Source organism: Acartia tonsa, chromosome 11 (assembly GCF_053477335.1).
Source record: "Acartia tonsa isolate MP-2025a chromosome 11, ASM5347733v1, whole genome shotgun sequence".
Classification (NCBI taxonomy): domain Eukaryota; kingdom Metazoa; phylum Arthropoda; class Copepoda; order Calanoida; family Acartiidae; genus Acartia; species Acartia tonsa.
This window is the reverse complement of record NC_137270.1, coordinates 22,254,123-22,281,580: the sequence shown is the minus strand read 5'-3', so window position 1 is coordinate 22,281,580 and position 27,458 is coordinate 22,254,123. Positions and strand designations below refer to the sequence as shown.

General features: G+C 32.8%; 2 protein-coding genes across 2 annotated transcripts; one reads left to right on the top strand and one right to left on the bottom strand.

Moving 5' to 3' along the window:
* Positions 1-1,779: 1,779 nt before the first annotated feature.
* LOC145332706 (REST corepressor 3-like) lies at positions 1,780-19,779 on the bottom strand. The gene is made up of 14 exons (XM_080177725.1): positions 18,861-19,779; positions 18,296-18,430; positions 15,314-15,373; positions 14,574-14,692; positions 13,666-13,766; positions 13,116-13,233; positions 12,589-12,657; positions 12,098-12,161; positions 11,628-11,722; positions 6,271-6,403; positions 5,192-5,284; positions 4,339-4,505; positions 3,848-3,969; positions 1,780-1,955 (listed from the first exon to the last, which is right to left on the bottom strand). The coding sequence occupies exons 1-14, from the start codon at positions 18,985-18,987 to the stop codon at positions 1,919-1,921; spliced, it is 1,440 nt and encodes a 479-aa protein (XP_080033851.1). The 5' UTR covers positions 18,988-19,779; the 3' UTR covers positions 1,780-1,918.
* A 5,454-nt stretch (positions 19,780-25,233) lies between these two features.
* On the top strand, positions 25,234-27,458 carry LOC145332277 (uncharacterized). Its single transcript, XM_080177236.1, has 3 exons — positions 25,234-25,411; positions 25,888-25,969; positions 26,267-27,458. Exons 1-3 carry the CDS (start codon positions 25,247-25,249, stop codon positions 26,953-26,955), a joined length of 936 nt encoding a protein of 311 aa, XP_080033362.1. The 5' UTR covers positions 25,234-25,246; the 3' UTR covers positions 26,956-27,458.

Genomic DNA, 27,458 nt, shown 5'->3' with positions numbered 1-27,458 from the left:
TAGTGTTTTCTGACCAGATCAATATTTTCATATTTTTTGGACACCCTGTTTTTTCAAAAAAAGAGAAAAAAAATTTTTGTTTTTTTTTTAAATTTTTTTTCTATTTATAAGTTACTTAAAACTGTCATATAGATACAGATTTTGACTAATAACAATAATATTTGCCTATTTTACAATTTTACACACTTTTGGGACACCCTGTGCATGTTTTTAAAAAATGATGGTTTTTGTCCATTTTTGGGGGGAAGGAGGCGTTTTAGGGCCATAGACTATTTCTTCATTTTTGTAGAACTTTTCAAGACACATCATTTGTTTTTTATGCAAAAACCGCATAAACCGAACCGTTTTGCCGTTATTCACCGCCAAAGACGGAATTTTTTACGATTTTGCCGTTCCGGAGGTTGTAATGGGCATTTGTGGTAAGAAAACGTTGATTTATCAAGATAACTGTGAAATACTTTTATTTAGGCATTTCAATTTACTAAATTTCATGTGAAGTAAATTTTTTTGTATATTCAACCGATTTTTGTCAAAAGTAATTTCAAATGCACATGATTTATGTTTCTTTTATCACTTATGTTATAGCAATTATTTATGTTATATTCACTTCATTTTCTTGTTTTAACAATTGAAATCCATCTCGACGAAAAACGGTTAGCTACACATAAAATTTTACTTAATATGAAATTTAGTAAATTAAATTACCTAAATAAACGTATTTCACAGTTATCTTGATAAATCAACGTTTTCTTACCACAAATGCCCATTACAACCTCCGGAACGGCAAAATCGTAAAAAATTCCGCCTTTGGCGGTGAATAACGGCAAAACGGTTCGGTTTTTGCGGTTTTTGCATAAATAACAAATGATGTGTCTTGAAAAGTTCTACAAAAATGAAGAAATAGTCTATGGCCCTAAAACGCCTCCTTCCCCCCAAAAATGGGCAAAAACCATCATTTTTCAAAAACATGCACAGGGTGTCCCAAAAGTGTGTAAAATTGTAAAATAGGCAAATATTATTGTTATTAGTCAAAATCTGTATCTATATGACAGTTTTAAGTAACTTAAAAATAGAAAAAAAATTTAAAAAAAACAAAAAAATTTTTTCTCTTTTTTTGAAAATACAGGGTGTCCAAAAAATATGAAAATATTGATCTGGTCAGAAAACACTATGGCCAAACATACTAAGACACATATTAGAGTAATTTGAAAAAAATAGCCAATTTGGACCAAGTTTTAGCTCTACAGACGCAAAAATCACATTTACAGGGTGTCCCAAAGTGAAATTTGACAACCTTATAGTCCCGGGTGGTCCGAACCGTTATATACCACATATGCACACAGATAAAACACAGGATTTAAGCCAAAAAAAATGATTTTTTTCGGACAGGTATTTTGGGTATTACGCTAGATATCCAAAATACACTTTTTGTTGGACACCCTGTAAAATTAGAGTTTGGGCCAAAATAGCATTATGTGCGCTTTTTACATGAATAAACAATCATTTTGGTGTATAAAATGTATAGATTGGATGTAAGATTGATGAAAAAATTAATTTTTAAAATTGTGAAAAAATGGGTGTTTTTTACATTTTTGTTACCTACCTTCATAGATAGCTAGATATCTAGACATCCAGGGACTCTGAAACTTTTTTTTGGCCATCCAGCATCCTTGAATGACCCAACGGACCAAAATATAGAGTATTAACAAAATCGGAGAGGTAGTGCAGAAAAGTGGTACATTTGGCAAATAATGCACCATATATATGTTCAAATATATGTTTATCTTTTAAATAATTTTATAATTCTTTGCAGATTTCAAGGCGTAGCTACTCGTAGATTTTTTTTTGTATTTCAGTTCGTGTATTTTTTTCACATGAATTTAGAGGATTTTTTTACAATGTTGATGATTTTTTCTCTTTACTTTCCATTTGCTTTGATTGCAGGACTTTTGGATCTGAAATAAAGTAAATGATTAGTTTTTAGTTTTAGCTGCTATTAAATAGGGTCATTTTTTTCAAGTATTTCCTGTAAAGCTGATTGCAAGCTTCCAGTAAAATGCACTTATTAGGTCAAACTGTCCTTAAATTTGACCAGAGCATAATTAAACGCATAATTAAGAACATGTTGACCTAATAAGCGCATTTGACTGGAAGCTTGCATCCAACTTTTTTTACGGAAAATACGCGAAAAAATTACCCGTTTTCCCTTTTTTAACAAAAAAAATATGTCCATTTCTAACTTAACACTAAAAAAGCACATTATACATAAAAAAAATAGATTATTTCAAATAAAGAATCTAAAAATATTTACATAACTTTACATCTGCTTGAGAATTACTTTAAGTAAAACGTGAATAAACGACTGTCGCCTAAAATCTCATTCTCCCCAGTAAAATTATTAAAATATGGGAGAGGGTACCACTGCCATTTTATTCTAATTTCCAAACAAAATCCAAGTGGTTGAGTAAGTTTTAAAATTCAAAACTAGTATTTGCACTTTATAAAAGCACAATTTCTAAAAATTGCAAAAGAATTTTGGAATGTAGACCTTTGACTCAATTTAATCATTATTTCAATTTAATCTCATAGACTTCGCTTTAACAGGGTTCGTAAAACTTAACCAATAATTTTTTTTTAGCAAGGAGGAAAGACGTTTAAGAATAAATGAATTTTAAGGCTATTTAATTTCTTTATATTGAGTAGTCCGACTACAGTCGTTTTTGCTTAAACATGACTCATGGTAATACAAATCAACACAAAAGTCAGACCCCTATCTTTTATATCCTACTTTCCTGTTGAATTGAACGCACACGGGGAAGTTGATTTGGTTAGTTTTTGCATTTTGATGCAATTCTTTTTAAAGTGTTGCAACATCTAAGCAATTTTTGTGTGAAACTAATAGATTTCTTTCTAAAAAAGAACAATATTTATATTTTTTGAGTTATACAGCATTAATAAACAAATAATTTTAATGTAAAATGAACAACAAAAAATCTTACGGGATAAAATGAACGATAAATTGATTAAACCCACTATGATGTAAAACAAAATAACCCTGTCAATACTTGTTGGATGGAAAGTGTCGATACTGCTAGTTTGATCAATGCATCAGGATGAGATAAAGGAACCCAAACTATTACAGCAAACGAATGAAAGAACGTGTCAAAAATAATTGCTGACAATTCATATTTTCATTTCATCAGCAAGTAAGAAAGTCAAAAATTTCTAAAGAACAATTCATAACAGATGATTCTGGGGAAGGCAACCGCCGCTTACCATCCCCATCACTTTACATCATTGTTTTAGAGAATCTTAAGAGAGCGATGTACTTTTTTAAACAAGAAAGATATAGTAATTTACACGGACTAAATGATAGAAAGATGTAGTTAACTACAGACTACGGACAAACTACAGTTATAGAGTAACTACTAAACATTACTTGCTTATATTCTATCTAAAAGGAAAACTAAAAAAGGAAAAAAATTCTATTTTATAGGAAAAGTGAAAAATGACGAAAAAGGAAATGTGCAATTTCAAGTTCAAATAATTTATCTTTAGATAGAAAATAGACAAATCTATCTAGATATATCTTACTACCTATCTATATAAATATATATCATAATCCATCCATATATTTATCTATCTAACGAAGTAATCCATTTTTAGTTGAGGCTTTAGGTCATCTGTCTATCTATCCTTCTAGCGGTATATCTATCCAATGGATCCATTGCTAGGCCTAGGCTTGTGTGATTTTGAAGCTGCTCTATAGTTAGTTAATGCCATAAATAAGTCTGCCTGTCTGTTAATCTATCTATCCTACAGTATATTTGTCCATAGATTTATCTACCTTGGAGATCCATTGCTAGGGGTGGCTGATTTTGAAGCTGCTCTAGAGTTAGTTGAAGGAGTGCTGGACCCGTTGGTTGAGATTTCTGAGGCGTCAAAGTCTTTTTCCCCATCTCCTTTATCCTAAAAAAATTTATTTATTTATAGGAGACGAGTGGTTATGGTTTGGGTTAGTAATAATCCTGGGGTAAATGATTTGAATACACTAAATTTAATGTAGGACACATGCCATAATCATACATCGATTGGATAATATAACGAGGATTTCAGAAGCTGATTGGTAAGATCCCAGTCTTGGGGGGTGGACGGTTCGAGTCCATCCTAAGCAATGCTAAATAACCCTTTTCCCAAGCTCCTCTGCAGAGAGCATAATTCATTTCGGCAACTTATTTGGGACACCTGCCATACTCAGCGAGGGTGAGGTAATAAGGAGAAGTTTTTGTTAATCTACCTATTCTACATTTTTTTTCTCATCTATTTATCTATCTATACCTCATCATCCCAAATATGGGGGCCAAAGTCAGCTTCATATTCTTTCAGCACAGCATCCAGGTTGTATCTGCGCTTGTAATCCACAAAGAACTTGCGAACGTGAGACTCGGTCTTGGTGCCCAAAATCTCGGCAATTATCTTAAATTTTTTTCCAAACTGACGAATTCCTGAAAAAAATGTATAATAAGCAATACATAGTAAATAAATCAGTGAATACGTCATTGATGTTAAATCCTTATTAAACAAGGAAGATAGGTTAGGAAAAGGGATGACGGAAAGAATTTTAGAGTAGCTACGCTTCTAATGAATTTTGAGATTTTCATAAAATCCAAAGGGTAGTTGCACGAAGTGCATTTAAACTTGAACTGCACAATTCATTGCTACTTATTGTAAACCAAAATTATATGTTAGATGGTATTCTTGTAACTTATGCTTGAAATCAAACTTGTTAAATTCACTTCATGCAACTGTCCCTTATGCAAAGTTGGTATATATGTAAACTTATTTCTTACATACTTCTTCTTATTAACTTAATTGGCGCTATCCCTCAAAGTACTTTGATAAGCACTGAATATCCTTAACCTTTTTATTTTTTAATAAATTTTAAAAAACCAGGGATTTATTTTCTGATTTTTACCTAGGTAAGGTTATAATAGGCACTGGGTATAGATCTGCAGGGTTAGGGCTCCCGCAGGGGTTAGACATTGAAAAAAATTTATCTCCTCCTAATTATTTTCAATTTAGTCAAATATAGGGAAATTAAGAGTAAAAAACCCATAGCATCTATTTTACGCAAATATGAATAAGAATGAACAACAATTTAAGAGATCTTAAACAACAAATTGTATCTTACCTTGAACAGCCAATAGAAGCTCGTCATTTGACCAGCGATTATTTATACGAGTGGCAGAGAGCTCAGGGATGCGATACGGCTCGATATCAGCACCTAAAATATTATATTTTGTCTAAATATTGATCATTCGTTTCTGTCTTTAAAGGGAATTTTTTCAGAGGTGATTTCTACTTGGAGCGTGAAGGAAGCATATCCACAAAAAGTTATGAGCCTAAAGCATTCTTGACTGTAATGAAGATCCATATCGGATCAGGGGTTAGCACGATCCTACGCTACACAGAGAGACATCCTGTTACTTTTATACAAAGTAACATTATACCGTAAAAATATAATTTAAATATTTTTTTTAGAAAATAAGTTCCTATTAGGTATACAAAAGCACATTATACCCCTAAATTTTAAACTCTACATCTACATACTATAAATATTTATTTTATAAGAAAGTATATTATTCCCTAAAAATAATATCTCGATTTAGATGTAGGTACTGAATTTTAGTTTCCGAAAGTGTACCCAGCATCCGCGTCTTATCTCAATATTTACTACTAGCTAAAAAAGCTTCAAACTTCAAAAAAAAATCAAAATTTGAAAAATTAAAATTTTGAATGTATGTATAATGTATAAATCGTTTATACATTATGCCGCTTTTCCCTTTGACCGGAGTAGCTGAAAATAGCGTTTGCAATAATTGGGTTATCTGCTGTACACATTTGGAAACTATTGGAGAAATAGGCAATCCATTTTCAGCACATCTCGATTTAACTATTTTTAGAGACACTAAGACAGAAGCTTTTTGTACAAAAATACATTAAACCCCTCAAAAATGTAACTCTACTTACCCAAAGAGAGAGGGGACAATGGGCTGTTTATTACACTAGTCCCAAAGTTTAACAATGACGTTTCCTTATTCGTTGGCTTAACAACTCTGGGGATTTTGAATGAATTTTGATTGTTTGTTTTATTAAGTTGTTTTAACCAATATTTGTAATCTATAACAGTGGGAATTTTGTGTGTCATCATTGAGGATGTACATCAAAGTATCGGCCATCGTCTTATCCCTTCAGATCCCTGCTACTTACCTCTGGTCTTTCTGCGTAGTGCTGCTAGTAATTGTTTATTATTCTGTACGCTGCGCTTCGAGTCCAGAATCTCTCTGTCCAGGGACTTCAGCACCGACTCCCCTTGACCGTTCGGGCCCGTGGCTAGGGATACCTACAAACATAGATAGGATAGATAATAGGGTTGGGCCAGATACTTTTTTGGCCGGATACCGGATATACTACTTATTTATAATGCCGGATATCCAGATATCTAGCCAACGCCGGATATCTGGCATATTACTAGATATATAGAATTAGAAATCAGCAGGATATCTAGTATCCATCCGGATATCTGGCCCAACTCTAATAGATAATCAAGACAGAAAATGAAGTATTATATTATAACTAGCGGTAACCTCGGGAGGGGGGGGGGGGGTAATTTTTTGTATCACTATTGCACTGGGTATGTAATAGCTAATATATATCAATTTATCGACCATTATCTTATCCCTTTAGATCCCTGGGTACACACCAACCAAAATAGTTATAAACCTTCTCAGGACCTATAAAAAAGCTCCATTGAAAAGGAGAAAAATATCGGATCAGTGGTAAGCTAAACCCTACTGTACACACAAACAGACAAAAAGGATAGGTATAAATATTAAACAAATTTTAAAAAAGCCTAATTTGATAGACCTCCCCGCCGGCCCCCCTCCCATTTTATCTTATAAAACTACTAAAAAGGAAAGGACTAGGCACAAACAAAATATTTGTCCCTTATTCTTAGTAATTCGGGGAAGAAAGAGTTGAAGATAAATATAACTACCATTGCCCCCTACCTCCCCGATCTTAATGTGCTCGGCATTTCTCAGATAATCAATGCGCAGATTCTTGATTAATATTGAACATTGAAAATTAAATCTATTCAAACGGAGACACTTATTGTGAAAAACAAATTGAGAGAAACTAAAAATCTACCTCCAGTTTTTCCCCCCAAGTGTAAAAAAAATGAAAAAATATTCTCTTTATTTTCAGTTATTTTTCCAACTTTCAACATATTTTTCTAGTTTTTTCCCCCCTCAAGTAACAAATAAGATAACGTTGCTTTAACACCAGTACCAGCAGTTTACAGTCCAATGTCTGGTAATACATTTTCAATTTTAAGGGGTAGGGAAGGCTCAAATTTTCAAAATTAAAAAAAAAATTCTAAAAGGATAACGCCCAATGTCTCTCTAAATGTGCAACCATGCTACTAAATAATGATTTTTTTTATGGCAACTACGATGATTTAGAGAAGCAGATACCTACTACATAAAGATATATTCTGAGTATTTACTAGTTACGAGTTTTATATTCATGTTATACCAGTAGTTTGACATTAGACTTTGCTTGAAGAATAAAAAGGGTATTTTTAGAAGCGAAATTACTTGATGATTCGAGATGTACGCCAGTCTGAAATATTTTGAGAAAACATGATTTCCTGGCCCCTATTTAAGATAAAGAGCTGAAAATTTTTGTGAAGCTTGCCAATATCAATGATACTGGTAGCAAAAAGCTTAGACGCCCTATTTCATTTGTTACTTTTATTCAATCTTGATTAAATCTTTTCAATCAATTTACAGCAAGAGCAATTTTTAATATCAACATTAGTGAAGCACATCAATTTATCGTTTTTTGCCATATCTCTGAATTACCTGACTAAAAAATCATCAAAATATTCATGAAATTGAAAAAGTTGTAGGTAAATAGGTACCTAGTGGAAAAATAGGCATTTAATAAAGCAAAGCTAAAAAATACTCTTATAAAAAATTAAATAATTGGCAAGAAGGAGCAGCTAAGATGTAGGATTTAACAGATTCTGTTACTTTCAATTTATAGAGCACTAGGAAACCCAGCCAGGTGTGTATTTGGGAATTCAATTTATTCACATAAACAACATCAGCTATCTAAAGGGATAAGACAATGGCCGATAAATTGTTGTACATTCCCAATGATGATACACAAAATAACCCCTTCTGTCGTTTTAAATTAGTGGTTGAAATGTATGGACACTATACTTAATGCAACAACTAATCAAAATTCAATAAGTCTTCAAAGTTGTTAAGCCAACGAATGTGAAAAAGTTGAAAAACTTTGGTGGACTACTGTAATCTCTGGTTGGATGTACTCATTTTATTGACAGCGAAGCTGCTTGTGATTTATTTGTTGGTCTGTTCGTACTTTATTGACGTACAGATTTCTGTTAAGGGGGGGGGGGGAGTTTTGACATATATGCGTAAACCTGGTACCTAGGCTTTATCTTTGGACTTGGACTGTGTCAAAACTTCCCCCCCCCCCCTTTATTCATTTATCAAGGTCTTAATTCTAATAGATATTATTACTTTACCTTCTTATTCAATTAAAGTGCAACATTTTATGATCGTTTTTTTGGTCATCTATCCATAAAAAATAGCAACCATTATAATTTTGATTACCTAGGTACTCATTTAATATAATATGATATTGCTCTAATTTTATAATTTAGGGAATTTGAGGGGTGACAATAGCCTATAAATATCTAACCTGGGACATTTTGAAAAGTCCTAAAAAAGAACAACAATTTCTAAGATTTTCAACTTCAAACAAACAAAAAACAAAAATACTGAACCCCTTGTCCTATCTCTGTGAAACTGTAGGAAGGTAAAGAATCTAGAAAATTGAATCTGCCAACCAATTCTATGGAAATTTATTGTGATTGCACTACACAATTCAAGAGCCTAGAATATCAGGGTTAGGGTTATTGCAACTTACGAAAAAGTATTTTGCCTCCAAAAACTGGGCAAGTCAAAAATGATCATAGTAATAAGTAGTGATGGCAATCCGTCGAATTTTTGGGCCGAATTCTGATTCCGGATTCTTAAAGAATCCGTCAAAAAAAGTGGCGGATTCCTGCAGATTCCGGATTCTTATTTTTGGCGGATTCCGGATTCTAGCAATATTTTAAAAGGATTTTTTTTTAAAAATTTGAAAATTAAGTGCTACATATGTCCTAAAAATCAATGTTCTTGGTGTTCTCTATAATTCACTTCCGAGAATTGAACCAGATTTTAAAAGATATCATATATAATGATGAAAATCTTTGCCTTCGAAGAGGAGGAGTTGAAAGAAAAAACTCAAGACGCTAATTTTAGCCTACCAAATAAGAATCCGAAATCCGCTATTAAAAAACGGATTCCGGATCCGGATTCCAAAATTGGCCAAAAATTGGGCGGATTCCGGATCCGCTAGTTTTTTTCAAACTATATCTTAAATGATTTATTATCATTATTATAAGTTGTTGGAATCGACATTTATAACAAAAATGAGAACAAGACTAAATCTAATTGTTATGCTTGCACATCGGCGTTATGTTAAGATTTACTAAAACTTATAAACTGATTAGTTTAGTAGTTAGCGGCGGGATATTAATTGACGACAAACAACAAGAACATTAAGCACTACTCTATATGATAGGGTTACTGTAACCATATACTAATCAAACCAAATTGTAAAATTGTTTCGGAAAAAATCCGTCAATTTTCTTTGCATGAATGTAAATAGTTTTACTTGAAGGCCACTAGAGGATGGTGTGCTATTACATCCGAATTCTGCTTAGTATTGTAAAGACACAATAGCAATTTAATGAAGGGGGTCGAGTCGTTAAATGATTAGTGAAAAAAGGGGGAATTAGCAGGGATCTAAAGAGATAGAACTATTGCCGATAAATTGATACACATCCCCAATGATGATCCACAAAATTTCCCCGTCTGTAGATTAAAATTAGTGGTTTAAATGTTTGAACACAACTTAATTAATCAAGTTTTCAACCAATCAAAATTCCCTAATCTCCAAAGTTGTGAAACCAACGAATTATAAAACGCATTATTATAAAACTTTGAGGACTAGTGAAATAAACAGCCCATTGTCCCCTCTTTCTCTAAGAGTGAAAAAAGGGAGTATTGCAGAGAACGAGGGGACAAATACAATATGCAGTGTTTATTACACTAGTCCCCAAAGTTTTACTATGTTTGGACTCTAGTGAATTTTGATTTGTTGATTCATTAAGTTATGTATTCAAATGTTTCAACCCCTAATTTGAATCTACAGAAGGGGTAGGTTTGTGTATCATCATTGGGGATGTACATCAATTTATCAGCCATTGTCTTATCCCTTTAGATCCTTGGTGGAGTTATAATAATTTTGCGGTCCTTTAAGAGTTGCTATTTTTGGAAAAATGCGCGGAAACTGATACACTACACACCGTAGTGTAACTATGTACTTACATCTCAGGTAATTTAATTTAAACTTCTTCCGATACTAGTTTCACTTTTTAACATGTTAATCTTGTTCTATATGTCTTAGATAACCCTCTACCAATAATTCTAAGGATTATTCAGAGAACACAAAGACAAAGGACTTCGGTTAAAAAGAATCTTTCTCAAAATTTAGTAAAACTCCGGGAGGGAGGAGACATTGGACTCTAAATTACACTTGTACCCAAAGTTTTCTTATTCTTAAATCAATAACTTTGGATACTTTTAATTGATTGGTCCATGCCCAAACTTTTCAACCAATAATTTTAATCTACAGACGGGGTAATTTTTCATCATCATTGGGTTGTAAATAAAGGCAGATATTTTTTACGCATATTTTTCGTAAAGGTTTAAAACAGGAGTAGAACTCTAAAATTTGGCATGATATCACTTTGATTAATTTTAACATTAATTTTACATCCATTTTTTTCTCGTTATGGACGTGTTGGTCCTTGTTAAAAAGTGCAAACATTCATAGTGACATAGTGCAGTAAAACTTTATCCTAACAACTTGTTACAAAATCCATAAAACAAAAACTGGTACAGTCTTATCCATCATAATCACAGCACAATGCAAGAATAACATTTCCCGTATCGCTTAGAAACCGATTAATATCCTGTGGATTCAAACCGGTTCTCAGTCATACTGAAAAATTATGTCTAGCATCGTATTATATCTAGTATATAAAAATGTAGGATCATAAAATTTAAATCAGTTTTTTAGCCCGTGCCTTCGGCATCTCTGGGCTAAAAAAAACTGGTTTTGATCTTATAATTGTACTTTTTTATATCCGCGGAAAGCTGGATATGATAAGATACGAGATAAAACTATTACCATTTCAAGAAAAGACGTTGCATTACATCAAGAATGAATTTAGAAAATTTGATGTTTCTGTAAGTAAAACTTTATAAACTGACAATTACTAGGCCTAATGTTTAAGAGGGTTATTTAGATAAAAATTGAAATATCTACACAAGATTCTTAACTGTGACTGTCAACTTAGCACCTTAACTCCGATATCTCTACTACAATACCCCACTCCCCTAAAGAGCTTGTGGACTTACCAGATCGTCGTGGTTGATGTGCATGCCCTTGGGCGGCTTCGTAGAGTTCCTGAACACATTCCTCGTCGCCTTCAGTCCGTCCTTCCTCAAGGGTCCTGGATGATAAAGCATTCATTATCATCATTGCCTTTTAGTTTAATATTTATAAATATAAATATTTCGCCTAATTTTCGACGAACACACTGATAAAGAGTTAAAGGAAATCCCAACAACTTTTGTGATTGTATGTGTATCCAACTGAATCTATCGAGTTTTTATTGACAAGTAAACTTTATTTTAGACAAATTGCAGGTTTTGGTCTGTTTTGAGTGATGATATGAGAAAGGACCTCTGAAAAAAAATTAATAAAACCAGTTTTTTTTTAGCGTGGGCATCTCGAGGCCAAAAAAACTGGTTTTAATCTTGTAATTGTACAATTATATCCTCGGAAAGCTGTTTATGTAATGATGCGATAAATAACTATTTTTTACCTGTGGTCGGTCTCATCAATCCGGTTTTCTGCCAGAAACTGTGACAAGTTCCGCAAAGGTTCCCCTGAAAAGTAAAGGTTTGTTGCATAACATATATAAGACAACTGACTTTAAAGTCACACAGATGTAAGCTTGGCAGAAAAAACAAGTAAATAAACTTGTAACTAGTTTAATCAAAGAACATACTTTTTTAAATTGTCAAAAATGGCGTAGATAGATAGAGATTGTAGTAGAAATCTAAGATAAATGTAGAATAGATGCTGTGGGCATTCATAAGTGACGGGGAAACAGTATGGATAGACGGATGGCAATGATTGTAGAGTATGTTCGCTTCCTTGGATAGCAACTTACACCTAGATAGCTAGAAATAGATAGCAAACTGTACTTTTCTATTGGGTGTCGTTAGGAGTCTAATGGTAATGAACTAAAACAACTTGGATAGATGGCTAGAAAGATGAAAAATCTATATATCTAGATAGAAAATACGATACCTTGGGTGTTGCCTGGGTCTGGTGACATTGAATCCCGCAGTTCCCACAATTCTCGGGCTTCTTCTCCCCCTTAAATATAATCAAATGAAAATAATCTATCTAAGTTAGTGCCTGTAATCTAATGAAAGGTTTATTTCTAAGGGTATAGTACTAAGAATCTAAGAAATAATGCTTGTGACTGTTAACAGGGATTTTTGTTGTATAAAAATATATCTATAGTATAGATCATGTATATACATATATTCTACCTGCCCCCTCTCCCAAGAACCTTCCTCTGCTAGCAAATTGTTTTCTGCTACTTATTTTCTGTGTTATTATTCCCGACACTATTTTCAAAGACCGAATTAAGAGTCAGTGCAAGGGCCTTTGGGATGAGGACAGTTATTTAACCCCTTTCCTCTCTAGTGTTTTACTAAAGAGTATAAAATATATAAAAGATTATATTGTCAAGATATCCGGCCGGATATTGAAAATGGCCGGACAAACGGCCCAACCCTAGACTTGTAGTACTACTGACCTAAACTCACCTCCTTGTCCGTCTCCCCTGCACTGTCAGGCGCGTCTATAAACTGATCCATGTCCTCGTACCTCCCCTCCTCCCTCACACTCTGCAGCTTCTTGGCCTGACGGTCCATCAGACTTGACCTACATTAGAAAGCATTGTTTTACAGGTCCTTGGAGCAATACAAATATTAAGAATTTTTCATTTGGTAGAAAAGGTGGATCATAGAATGAAAACGAAGTAATATTTTCTCAGTAGCTTTTGAAAGGTTATTTTAGGTTAGGTACGTTAAGGTAAATGTTGATGATTGCCGGGCAGTGTTAGAGCCCCCCGCAGGGGCTAGAAATAGGAAAAAAGCTACTGTGAAAATACAACGAAACTCGCTACATAATCTGAAAAGGTAAATACCTAAAATCTAATAGCCTTTTATACAAAAGGTATATAAGATGTTGGTATTCTAAATCCTAATCTTTATTAAGAAAATCTTACACTGCACGACCTTACGGACAAATAAAGAACTAAAATACTTATCTTTGCTATTATTGCACCACCTAACGGATTGATTTTGAACTAACCTAGTTTTAGTTTTCTTCCAGCTGTAATAATACTTGACGAGGGCAGCTATACTTTTGTCCGGCAACATCTGACGAATTCTATGGAAGGATTTCCCATGGAACTGAAATAAAAAATTAACATTCAAGGATCTAAAGTGATTTGTTTTTAACAGGGTGTCGGAGCCGTTTAATTTTGATGCGGCTCCGGCTCCTACCTTAAAATTAATATATAAATTTTTTTTTCATTATTGAATTTGATAAAATAAAATAAATAATATAAAATATTTTGCTTTTATTTGATTAAAGCTATATAAAAGTAGAAGGATGTGTGTCTATTTGTTAAGTAACAATAGTTTTTCAGTTTATTATATGGAAATAGACCGTTGCCAAATTATAATATTACTTTTAAAAAATCATTTTTAGCTAATCCGGAGCCGTTTTTAACGAAAAATACGGCTCCGGCTCCACCAAAAATGTTGCTGCTCCCGGCTCCGGCTCCGAAACACTGGTTTTAAATCATGATTAGATTGTACAATCTAACAATGTCCAAAACTTAAAGCCCAATATTGTAATCTAGAGAAGTTGTATATCTGGTTACCATTGTCCCTGAAGATCACCGGTTAAAAAATAATTAAATAAATCTGAAGTCATAAGACGATCGCCGATATATTGATGTACAATCCCCAATGATGATGCAATGCACACAATTATCCCTTTTGTAGATTACAATTATAGGCTAAAACGTTTGAACAATCAACTTAATAACCTAAACAATTAAAATTTATGAAAAATATGTAACTTAGAACAACTTTTAATCACATTAAGATAGTAAAATGTACTAAAGAAATAATGAGGATAATCTAGGTGTATTTTCGGTTACCATCGCAAGATTTTATGTGGGTGAGAAGGACGTACAGAAACCATAATACCTGGAAAGCTTGTTCAAAAAGAACTTTGTCCTCAACGCTCCACTCATCTGGGAAAGGTGTAAAGTTTGCCAGGTCCTGCATAGCTCTCTCCAGGTCGTGTTTATGCCAGAACAGCATACCTGAACAGAGACAGTTTAGGTCAGTTAAGATATCCGTAATGGCATTGATGTTGTTGACTAAAATTTCCAGGGATCTGAGGGATAAGACAATGGGTGATAAATTAATGTACATCCCCAATAATGATAACATAACAAACCCTTCTGTAAATTACAATTAGTGATTAAAACGTTTACACTCAACCTAATTACTTAATTACTTAACTAATCAAAACTCACATAAGTCCCCAAGGTTGTTAAGCCAACAAATAAGAAAACGTTATCTTAGGACTTAAGGGACTAGTGTAATGAACAGCCTATTGTCTCTTCTCTCTCTCTCTAAATTTTTTGCGTGTAAATGGATGAAAAGCAACCACAGGTCATCTCAGAGAAAATCAAAGTATTTTTAAGGTGAAACACTTGTGTAATCCATGTATAAAGGACGCATGAATAAATAACTTTATTCAATTCAATCTTGAAAGTTTTTAAAAATCATGATTTAGAGGGAGGACAATGAACATATATAACTTGGTGGTAATACAGTTAATGTTATGGTGAAATACTTGAGAAAATGTTAGAACGAACATACTAAAATATCCAAGTTATAGAATAGCGTAGCTGCGCTGTCTAATAAAAAACACATACCTAAAGCTTGTTCAACGTTGTAGCTGTATTTGTCTTTCGCCACTGATACAAATTCGTCCACTGAAAAAAAAGACAGACTTAAAGTTATTTTCAAAAGAACCCTGCTTATTCTAACAGACAGTGATATCTATTATTTATTCTGATCTCCAAAGTATGCAATTCTCTCATTCTTTGTCTTAAAAACTTAGGGGATTTTTTGCCCTTTTATGAAATCTTGATAGGGAAGTACAAACTAGCAATGTGCGAACTTTTCCACCAATAATTAATCTATAAAGGGGTAATACTGTTGTTTTTCTTTTTTTTTGTAGTGTTTTATTGCTCATGCTAGCCAAAACAGAGTAAGCTACTTAAACTTTCCTCTAGGTTTCGGATTCTATGGTTCAAGTATATTTGCTGAACTTTTATTGAAGTTAATATTGACCAATAGAATGCTAGGGATGGAAAAATGAACGAAAAATTAATCTTACCCTCTTCTACTAACTTTTTAATTCTGATTTAAGTAGCTGGTAAATTAAATATTTAGGGGGAATAAAGGTGGAGATTAAATGTAGTTCCTTTTGTCCCTGGACGAGAAGAGGCAATTGAAAGAATGTAAAGTCTGCAGTGAATGGTTAATGAGCTTCAGTTCAGCTAGAGACAAGTACTTGTACAAGGATAACAAAATGCCCAACACTTAGCGCATTCGCTCGTCGACGGGGAGGCGATAAGTTCAAATCTCGACTAAACACCGTGTCATGAATAAAGACGCTAAAAATGGTTCCTAATACTGCTATGTCAGATGGGCGAAATTAGTGGACAGAGTAGGGGGAATGCCTTTGACCAAAATAAGAGCAACTCATTACCAAGAACAGTAAGGACTTCCAGTCAAAGGTCATGTAATCTAAGAGTTGGTTGACTGTTACTTAACCTAATACCCAGGGTATTTAAACAGAAAAGAAGAGATTTGGTTCCCCCATTAGTCATCCTAAGTTGTTGGACCTGACCTTTAATGGATTTATCTCCATTACCCTCTCCCTGAATCCCAGATTAAAAGTTTTCGAGTGTCAGGCTGATCTAAATTTGATTTTGACTTTTCCAATGCACTTTTACATCATTTATAGGCAGAGAAAAGATAGATAGATAGATTAACATCTTTTTCATTTAACATGTATCAATAAGAAACCCACTTCTTAGAAAGGAAAGCTACTCTATGATTAGAATTGTCTTTCCGTCAGTACGTCACGAAACAATATAAGGACTTGTATTATAGTATGCTAAAATAGTCCTACAAATTCTAAGCCTTTAAAGTAGATTTTTATAAGCGTAGCAACTCAAGACATTACAAAAATGTAAATGCGTCTTTTATATCTAACCATAATATCGTCTGAAAACTTGCATTTACGTAACTTATCATAAATTTTTAACTAACTTAATTTATTTATCTATCAGCTCCGCTAGGAAATCTATATTCGAAGGGTCAGGGAAGGGAAGAAAAATAGTATAAAAGTCTGAATAAAAAGTCTTACTACTTTACATAGAAGGATATGAAATGGTTCATTTGCAACATACTGGAAATTCAGGAAAGAAAATGCAGTGAGGTAAACGCCAAGAATCAAGGATATATACTCTGAAGGTTAAATTCGACTTCCCTAACTTTTATTTAAGTGTTCTAAAAATGTATTTTTTTTTTTTTTTGGGGGGGGGGTGGTAACTTCCCCCAAATAGCTATTAACATTCTCAGGACCTATGAGTAGCTAAACTACACTGTAAAGGAGAACCTTTTGCTTTGGTACAGACAGACAAAAACAGAAACTGTTGAATTTATACAGGGATTACATTTCTCAATTCCTGTGTATGACACTGTTGCAGCAGACCAAATCAAGGAGAGGGGGATAGGACAATGGAAATAATAAGTATATTTTCTCTCCAGTTTTTACATGTATTTCTGGAAGCTTACAAATAGAGGGGGGGGGGGGGGTTTAATGGAGTATCTTTGTCTGCTCCCTCCCTAAAACATAAAATGAATGATAGCTTAATCGTACACTTAAGAGGCCAAAGAAAACATTTAAATTTTCAATTAAAGTCACATCCCTAATAGTTTCGAAAGTTCGTTTGTCTAACAAAAAGATTTTCCTTGTTGCTATTCAAGAAATACGACTTTTCAAATCTAGTCTACATTAAAATGCTTAATTTACGCAATGGAAATATTAGAAAAAAAAGATAGAAATATGATTTTTTGGTTATAAATACAGATAGATATTTAAATTTCTTGATTTTTACTCTATAACTATCTTTGTCTAATATGCAATGGTGAAAATGAAAACTGAAATTTCTAGGAATTGATCTAGCACTGCAATTAATAGAAATGATGTGGAAATATGTAATACTTAATTAGCTTTTGTTACTCCTTACCAACAGAAAGGAAAATGTGTGATGGAGTAAAAAAAAACAATCTTTCAATGATGCATAAATCAAGTGAAAAATTAAAATGTTTGTTAATTGACACTAGATATTCCAAAGACCACATGACAGGGTGTCGGAGCCGTATAATTTTGATGCGGCTCCGGCTCCAGCTCGGCTCCTACCTTAAAATTAACATATAAATTTTTTTTCATTATTGAATTTGATAAAATAAAATAAATAATATAAAATATTTTGCTTCTATTTGATTAAAGCTATAGGTATAAAAGTAGAAGGATGTGTGTCTATTTGTTAAGTAACAATAGTTTTTCAGTTTATTATATGGAAATAGACCGTTGCCAAATTATAATATTACTTTAAAAAATCATTTTTAGCTAATCCGGAGCCGTTTTTAACGAAAAATACGGCTCCGGATCCGGCTCCACCAAAAATGTTGCTGCTCCCGGCTCCGAAACACTGACACATGATATTATTTTATGGGCTCCTTGGTCCGCATGGAATGATATCGATCAAATCAACCTACCAAATCCCTTTAAATTATCTCTTTAAAGGTGATTTCTGAAAGAGAAAGAAAACACTTACATTTTTTATTAGGGATGGCATGGTTTGGGGACCACACAAGGAGGGCTCTCTCCGCCCCCATTTCTGGGCGCCTGTCCCCGGGAGGAAGGTATGGAGGTGGGACAGCCTGATACTCACGCCCCACACGGATACGTCCTAAAACAATGACAGGATTTAAATAAATGAATATTACCTACCAAAATAAGTCATAGAAAAACAATAAAAGATGGGTTATATGATCAATATATTGTTGTATCGAGAGAAGGAAAATTTAATAATAGAAAGTAACGAAACCTTTTCTTTTAGTAGAAATGAAGCAATAAGCAAGTAACTGTAAATTTCTTACAACTTATTGAGAGCAAAACATAAACAGATAATTCAGGCTAATCAATAAATAAATCATTAACTGCAGTTTAATTACCCTACCCATCCTCAATAAGATATTTGAGGTGTCTTATACCTCTCCCTTTTCGAGCTCAAGTTCAGGGTTTGCATAAAAAACCCAAGTTGATTTTTTAAGGTATTGAAACTCAAAAAATAACAAAAAAAACTTTTTTTTTATACTGGAGCTTTTAATTAATTATACCTTCTCTTTCATCTTCGCTGCTTTCGGATCCAGGTTGTCCTTGCCCGTTGCTGGAAGCCGGAGGGTTCAAAGTAACCGGACTGCCGGCCCGAACTTTTCCATTTTTCACAGAATCCTCATTCACCATTCTGAATTAAGGCTAGGTACCTAGGGACTTCTGAAAATATTTTAATGATTTATTATTAAACTAGAGGCTATGCCCTTTGAATCTAGGGGCTATTAAAATAGCATAAAACCATCCAAAAATCTTAAATCTGAAAATTAACATAGCCTAAAACCATCAAAGGACCTTTAATTGTAAAGCTTACCTGAAATGGAGAACCTAATCGGTTCATCGCAGGTTAGCGAGTTCCTCCTTCGATACAGAAAAATAAACCTTACTACTTTATATAACACAGAAAACTAGCGGTTGCGACCCTAGCGTCTAGGGACTCTATATTCGGATATGGAAAGGTATAAATATCCCTAAACTCATACCCAGACTTTTATAAATACAAATAAAAGCCTCAAACCATCTTAGGACCTAACAGAAGCTTTCCCTTGATTGGGAACCATATTAGTTCAGCGATTAACTAGAACATTCGCTAGAGACAGAAAAAGCTTACTACTATATAAAATAGAGGTTGAAGATTTCAATGATTAATTGATGTAGCGCAGATTATGATTTGATCTGGCATTAAAATCGGCCAAAACCTAAATATTTCAACTATAAATCAACTAGACAAAAAAGTAGTAAATAAAATGTTCAGGACTATTTTAAGATAGTTTTCAAAGCCATGTAAGACAGCCGGTCGGACCTACAATCGATCATTTTTCACTGGTTAAAAAGGATGAAACTGTTCAATAAATAAAAAAATAGATAATAAGACCAAAGTATGTATGAAAATAATTCATTCAATCCTAAATGTAACATTTAAGACTAGAATAGTTATTTCTCGCATCGTATTATAAACGGCTTTCCGCGGATATAGAATGTACAATTATGAGATTAAAACCAGTTTTTTTAGCCCCTAGGTGCCGTAGGCACGGGCTAAAAAACTGGTTTTAATCTTATGATTGTACATTTTTATATTCGTAGAGAGCTGGATATAATACGATGCTAGACATAGTTTTTTCGTATGGATGAGAACCGGTTCCTATCCACCGGATTCGAATAAATACGAGAAATTTCTTTATAAACACAAATTAACAAAATTGATAATAATTCCTTGCAATTTTGTAATTCAAAGTTGAGATTAAACATTCGGAGCACCACAACTAAACGCCAATTGTTTGAATAGGAATTATTTTCTCTTGTTTATTTTCCCCTTCTTTACCAGACAAAGTTTATGAAAGATGATAATATTTAAAGAATTGTAGAAATAGTTATAGCAATATATATGTAAAATATTAATAGAAAAGTAAGAAAGAAATATTAAACAGTCTTAAAGGCCCATTTATTCTAACATGTCTTAGGGTTTTTTGTTAAGATAACTTTTGTCCATAGATCCGCGTAGTATTTCTTCCTGTCTATAAAGACAAGTCTTTTACTAAAATCATTTTTTAAAGACATATAAAACATAAATTTTCGTCTAAAAAACATATTTTTACTTAATAATGACTAATTCTGCATAATTTATTGAAATTTCTGTGCATTATGGTGCTTTTTGGTGTTTTATATTTGGTGCTCCGAATATGTGTCACAAACCTGAAAGTTTGGGTCTTGGGGTTTGTTTATCTGAAAGATTATATTAAAATATAATAGTGGGTGCGCCCATGTTTTTAAGAGTCTTCAACAATTCCATTTAAAGTTTACAAAGGAAAAAAAATGTATTTATATACCTAACTTTCCGTCTATTTTTGTTTTAAATTATTACATAGAAACGACGACATTTCAGATAATTTCTGCTGAGTATTGCGCAATCAAGTAAAAATGCCGCGCATAATTTTATTATATTTTGTAAATAAAGCAAAGAAGTAAGAATAGAAAATTGTCGAAAGTGTGCTGAGTTCTCTTTTGACATGCCCAAACTTTGTATTTATATAACTTGAATCGATTATTATTTAATTTTCATATGTTATAATAATGATATTTCCCTATTGTAAGATAAAATTACTAGTAATAAATTCGTGTTTACGTGCCTGTATTATTAATGATATTAAGATTATTTTTATATAACTTTTTCACGTCAATTTTCATACATATGAATAAACCATTTGTTCAAATTATTTTATATCATCAAACCGTTCAATTAAGAATCGTAAAATTATTTTTACCATGATCGAATTTTCTTTTACTTTTATTATAATGCAATTATTTGCATATTTTTTTGTTAGACAAAAATATTACCTAAAAGCGAAGGTTTTCTATAATTTTGATCGGTCCGTCCGTCTGAAACTGATAGCTGTTTTCGTTAATTTGAGCATGTTTAAATGTCCTATCGTATATAGAATTCAAACTACAAATTTTAAAATGTGATATAATAATCCGATTGATCTGATTATTGGAATACTGATTCCTAGGACAACAAATTACAATGTTATAAGCGAAGCATCTCTATTCGCTTTTATGGATGTTGTCATCCTTGTTTTTGTAATGTTTTTATGCTAATAAGGAACAAAATTTTTTTACAATCCTATTATATAAAGTAGTAAACGTTTTTTGTCTGTCCCAAACACTATGGTCTATTTAAGGGGTTTAGTGGAAATTTGGTATAGCTTTAATCAAATTTAAATATTTACACTTCTACCAATCCGAATTCAATAAAATAAAAAGTTATGAGTAATATATTACACTAGGCAACTTTTTTAAGTTGGTCATGTATAGGTGCGTGCACAGGAATGTGATTGGGGGGTAACAAAAAGGGGTGATTTTTAATATATAATTTTTGTTACTACTCTGTTATTTTTAAAGATAATTGAACCAAATTTTTTCCCTGAATCAAATACTACCCTAGGTAAACGATTATTAATAAATAATAGGGATTTCCCGCCGAAACCGCCGTCTACCGCCGAATTCCGCCGTGTTATTTGCTACCTCCTTTGGCTGTTTGGAGTCAATAGAAAAGATTGATATATTTCAATAAAAGTATTATAATACACCTTTTTCTATCCACTTACAACTGCTTTTTAATATTTATAATTTATTTAAGAGGGGTTAGGTCTTTTTAAACTTAAAGAAAATGAATATTGAGACTGGATAATCAAGCTTCCTATTAAAGATATTGATTAATTTTTTTTGTAAACTATCTTATGTGTATTTTTCTATCTGTATAGTCTACCATTATAAGTACCTATTTAAATTTAGTACTGTCCCTCAAGGGCCTACAGAGGCCAATACCACCCCCCCCCCCTTTCTACTACCAAACCAGAAGTTAAAATTTTACTTCTGTTTTTAAGGTATCAGACTGAGTTTTAAAGGAAAAAAGTATTCTTATAACTGAACTAAATATTTTTTTAAATATATGCCCCCCCCCCCCCCTATCTAACCATAAAATTGATATCAAACAAACTTTAATTCATTTTAGAACAGTAAAGGAAAATCGGTAGACCAAGTAATAGACTAAAACAGTATTTGCCAGCTAAATCATAACATAAAAATGCTTTGTATCTTACAAAAAAAAAAGACAGAAGAAACGAACACATTTACTCTTTGAAATTTTAATGTTCATAGAGTTTTACAGACAGATGAGGGAACTAAGTGAACTAAAGAGTAGATGCTTGTTGGTGAGCTTAATCATCACAAAAAAATCAGCTTTCTTACAAAATAAAACTGCGTAGTAGATCAAATTTTCCCTACAGATATATGATGTCTGTAAGAGAATTAACGACAGACCGATGGACCAAATAAATCTAACAATAGATGGTTGTTTGTTCATAAAATGATTTTCTTTCAACCGTCTTGAGTCGTAGCAAAGGAATTCACGACGTTTACATATCGATTCATACAGACTGACGGACTCCAAATTTGAAAGTAGCCACGCTACTACAAAATTTAGTTTTGCACTTTCCTTCTAAGAACTAGAGTTGCAAACACCTTCCCTAAACACTAAAACCAAAAAAGAAATGACCTATATGCAACAAAAAAAAAATTTTTAATCTGCGGGCGGCGGATTTTTTGCGGGTATTGCGGATAAGTCGCGGTTTTCCTTTAAAATTATTGTTTCTCATGTAATTACTGATTAATTTTAAAAAGTTTTACTCAATTATCTTTAATAGTAATGGAATAACAGAGAAATTAAGTTTGCTGTTATGATTTGTAATTTTCCCCCCCCCCCCCCCCCAATTTAGGTTTTACAGGCAATTTTCAGATTAAAATTTTTTAAAGTTGCGCTACCGACCCCACTTTGGAAACTTAACTAAAAGTTGTATTATATTCTCAAAATTTAGAATCATATATGGTTTGGTATGGGGTCGGCAGCGCAACTAGGAGTAAATTGACGAAAACTAATTTTTTTTGCTAAATTTTTCAATTAAAAAATGACGAAAATTATTTCATAAATTTACTTTCAAGGCATAAAATTAACACTTATAAGGTAAAATATATAATAAAAATGTTTTTATTTATTGATTTGGTGTATATATTTGTAAAGAATATGAACGAAATTAGTTTTTAATAGATATTTATGAAAAAAAAAATTATTTTTCATATCTAGGTAGAAAATAAAAAGTAGATTTTTGACCTTCAAAAAATATTGATTTGACCCAACTTTGAGATAAAAAAAAACTTAGTTCTAAACGTTATTTTTTCTTTTCCTTGTCCATTATGCATGAGCTGGGGTATGTAAATCAATAATATCAAGTTAAAATTAGAAAAGGGGGGGGGGGTAAAATGTGGTGACTCGTCACACGACATACCAGCAATTTTATTTTGGGTGCTACTCCCTTAGTTTTAGAGATAATTGGATGAAATCTTTTGGGCTGGGTCACTAATTACCCGAACTATTGGTATCTTTCAAAAAAAACGGCGGCGGGACCGCCGTTTTCCGCCGCCACCAAAAAAAAAATTTTTATTGCATTTCTCGCCGAATTAGGCAATTTGGAATCATTTGAGACCATGTTATTTTTTTCAAAAATTTTTCCCCTTACAAGGAACCCTGCGGGGGGACTTAGTCATTTTTTTCAAATTCTCGTTTATCAAGGTATATCTTAAATACAGTGCTACTCCTGTGCTTTTAAAGATATTGAAACAAAATCTTTTTAGGTTGGTAAGTAAAAAATATTTGAATTAAGAAAACGGCGGCGGGACCGCCGCTCCCGCCGTCCGCCGCCGTTTTCCGCCGCCACCAAAAAAAATTTTTTTATTGCATTTCTCGCCGAATTAGGCAATTTGGAATCATATGAGACCATGTTATTTTTTTCAAAAAATTTTCCCCTTACAAGGAACCCTGACCTAGCTAAAAAGATTTTGTTTCAATATCTTTAAAAGCACAAGAGTAGCACTGTATTTAAGATATACCTTGATAAACGAGAATTTGAAAAAAATGACTAAGTCCCCCCGCAGGGTTTCTTGTAAGGGGAAAAATTTTTGAAAAAAATAACATGGTCTCAAATGATTCCAAATTGCCTAATTCGGCAAGAAATGCAATAAAAATTTTTTTTTTGGTGGCGGCGGAAAACGGCGGCGGACGGCGGGAGCGGCGGTCCCGCCGCCGTTTTCTTAATTCAAATATTTTTTACTTACTAACCTAAAAAGATTTTGTTTCAATATCTTTAAAAGCACAGGAATAGCACTGTATTTAAGATAAACCTTGATAAATGAGAATTTGAAAAAAATGACTAAGTCCCCCCGCAGGGTTGCTTGTAAGGGGAAAAATTTTTGAAAATAATAACATGGTCTCAAATGATTCCAAATTGCCTAATTCGGCGAGAAATGCAATAAAAAATTTTTTTTTGGTGGCGGCGGAAAACGGCGGCGGGCGGCGGGAGTGGCGGTCCCGCCGCCGTTTTTTTTTAAAAGATACCAATAGTTGGGGTAATTAGTGACCCAGCCCAAAAGATTTCATCCAATTATCTCTAAAACTAAGGGAGTAGCACCCAAAATAAAATTGCTGGTATGTCGTGTGACGAGTCACCACATTTTACCCCCCCCCTTTGACCATGACTTTTTTGCCAAATTTCCACCCTTAGACCGTTGTGCCAAAGGATCTCGCTAACCGCTGAACCGATATTGTTCTCCTTTACAGTGAAGCTTTTTATAGGTATCGGGAAGGTTTTTAACTAATATGGGAGGGTTCTCCCCCCCCAAAAAAATGTTTTTTTTAACTATTTTGAAGCTCAAATTTAAAATGGGATAAGGTCAACTTTTCCCCCTCCTACCAGTGCCCCTAGAGGCTTCTAGGGGCGTAACCGCTAGTCAAGTGATATAATAATAATTAAATATGATTTTAGATTTATCCTTTGTTAATATGTCAGGATTGGCAGAAAATCCAAATGTTCCAGTTGTCCTAGTGTGCGATGGGGAGTTTATTGCAGTACCACTCCATGTTCTAGTCAAGGAGTCGACAGTTTTTAAGTCAATGTTTAGTAGTAACTGGCGTGGAGCTACAGTCAATGATAGCTCTCTGGGCCAGGTATATTATCTAGAAACATTAGGTTTATGTAAAATATGTATATGGTATACAGAGATATAATTTATACTCTAGTGTCAACATTAAACAATGTATATTTTGGCATAACATTCTTTTTGTTTTTAGGAGAAAACCGTTTTCATATATGTATATACGTACATATGTTAAATGTTCACCGTTTTCACTTATTTCTCTACAACTAAACCAAATTGCCTAATGTGTATGTTTACAATTGTTTACTATATTGATATATTAATAGTACTAAGAAAAAACATAAATACATACCTACAGGGTGATTCAAATATGAAAAAAGAAAAAGATTATAATGAGATCCCTTTTCACTAAAAAAATACATTAAACTAGGAAAAGGTGTTTTTTAATATTTCTATTTCTAGAGCATTAAGATTTCAAACATAGTTTTATTTGAATAACTCTGTATTTTCCATTTGAACATTTTCTGTCACTTCTCACTATTAAAGGAAAAATCAGAGTGCCAAGATACTGATGGTGAAACAGAAACTGAGAAAGAAGTGAATAATAATAAAACACATCTTAATACAGGAATGTTAGCTTAGGTGCTATTTATGGATTTTTTTCACCTCAAAATAAAAACTTATTTTCAAGAATTAATCATGTTCCTCTTTGACACAAATCGATGTTATTAAATATTGTAGTACTGTAGTTTTTTCATGCGTTTTTGAAAAAAAAAATAGTTTTGATTTTTCAACCTTAGGGAATGTAAAAGAAATAAACATTAGTTTTCATGAAAACTAATTTTGTTCAATACTAAATGAATTGGTAATTTCATAAACCATGTTTTAAATTATTGATTTGTACCTAACCTCAAGTTTTTATCAGATGTTCAAAATATGGTTCCGCAAATGGTCGAAATTAAAGGTTACAAAGCAAGGGCTGTTACAATATTTTGGGACTTAATCAAAGGCTTCAATGAACTTCTGACAGCATGCCAAGATTACACTGTTCTAGCTGATATGCTTATCTTTGCTGATTTCTACGATATTAACAGGCTAAATGATGCTATTAATCATCAAATAGATAATGTTAAAGTTGGGAAAGAAAACTTGATACAGGGAATGGCGGCAGTTGAGAATCTTGAAAAATTGGACAGGTATGAAAACATTGCTTCAAACCTTGAGAAAAGATGCATTGCCTTTACTGAAAGCACCTTCAGATCAGCTAAAGATGTTGGGTTGTTGGTCACTAGGAACTCGAATAATATTGATTTAGTTATTCGCCTACTTGATAAGTGTTTGGAAATGAAAATGGAAGAAATCCAAGTGAATAAAAAATGTTTTCATTGCAATGAAAACATACAAGTCAGAAATAACGCTCTACCCTCTGGAACTAATGTGCTCTGCATTAACTGCTCGCAACATGAGTTTATGAAATTTTGCAAGTGTAAGAATAATAGATCATGCGAAGATAGCTACTGTAATAAACCAAGCGTCAAATCAAGATGTTGTCGATCAGATGCCTGTCATACATGTCAGGGTAATATCGCAAGAAGATATTGTCAATCTCATTGATATTGTTCCTTAAAGTAAAGGTCAAATAACCCTTTATAGATAAACAATCTGAACGCCAAATTAATCAAGTATTTTATACTATTTATTTGAATTAAATTTTAAAAAATGGTCAAAATTATTTGTCAAAATTCCAACTTAAATGTCAGAAAACTAATGAGTATTTGATCGTTTTACTTTTGATCTCAAAATCTTTGTTACTAGCTTAAAGCTTAAAGTGTTTTGTTTTATTAATATTTATGTTTAACAAATGTGTCTTAAAAAGGCAATACTTATTGGCTGTTAATTATTGAATATTGATACTGAAAATACCTAACCATTTTGTCAGATTTTTGTGGAATGTAATTTTCTATAAAAAAAGCTTTGATATTTAGTACCTAAAATAAAATGTTTTTGATACTCAATTTACACAATTTACACCATTAACCTTAAAAAAGTTTTTGCTGTATTTTAATTTTGATACAAAGCAATGTTTTTTTTATAGGTACTTTTAATAACATTTTTTT

What these genes read in the sequence shown, in the direction of transcription:
- LOC145332277 (XM_080177236.1), top strand. Translation starts at nt 25,247, where the DNA reads ATGTCAGGATTGGCAGAAAATCCAAATGTTCCAGTTGTCCTAGTGTGC. An exon ending in ATGATAGCTCTCTGGGCCAG is followed by an intron (nt 25,412 to 25,887) that starts GTATATTATCTA and finishes TCACTATTAAAG; the next exon opens with GAAAAATCAGAGTGCCAAGA. An exon ending in TAAAACACATCTTAATACAG is followed by an intron (nt 25,970 to 26,266) that starts GAATGTTAGCTT and finishes AGTTTTTATCAG; the next exon opens with ATGTTCAAAATATGGTTCCG.
- LOC145332706 (XM_080177725.1), bottom strand. Translation starts at nt 18,987, where the DNA reads ATGGTGAATGAGGATTCTGTGAAAAATGGAAAAGTTCGGGCCGGCAGT. An exon ending in CAGCGAAGATGAAAGAGAAG is followed by an intron (nt 18,431 to 18,860) that starts GTATAATTAATT and finishes TCATTGTTTTAG; the next exon opens with GACGTATCCGTGTGGGGCGT. An exon ending in TTTTTGAACAAGCTTTCCAG is followed by an intron (nt 13,767 to 14,573) that starts GTATTATGGTTT and finishes TTTTTATTTCAG; the next exon opens with TTCCATGGGAAATCCTTCCA.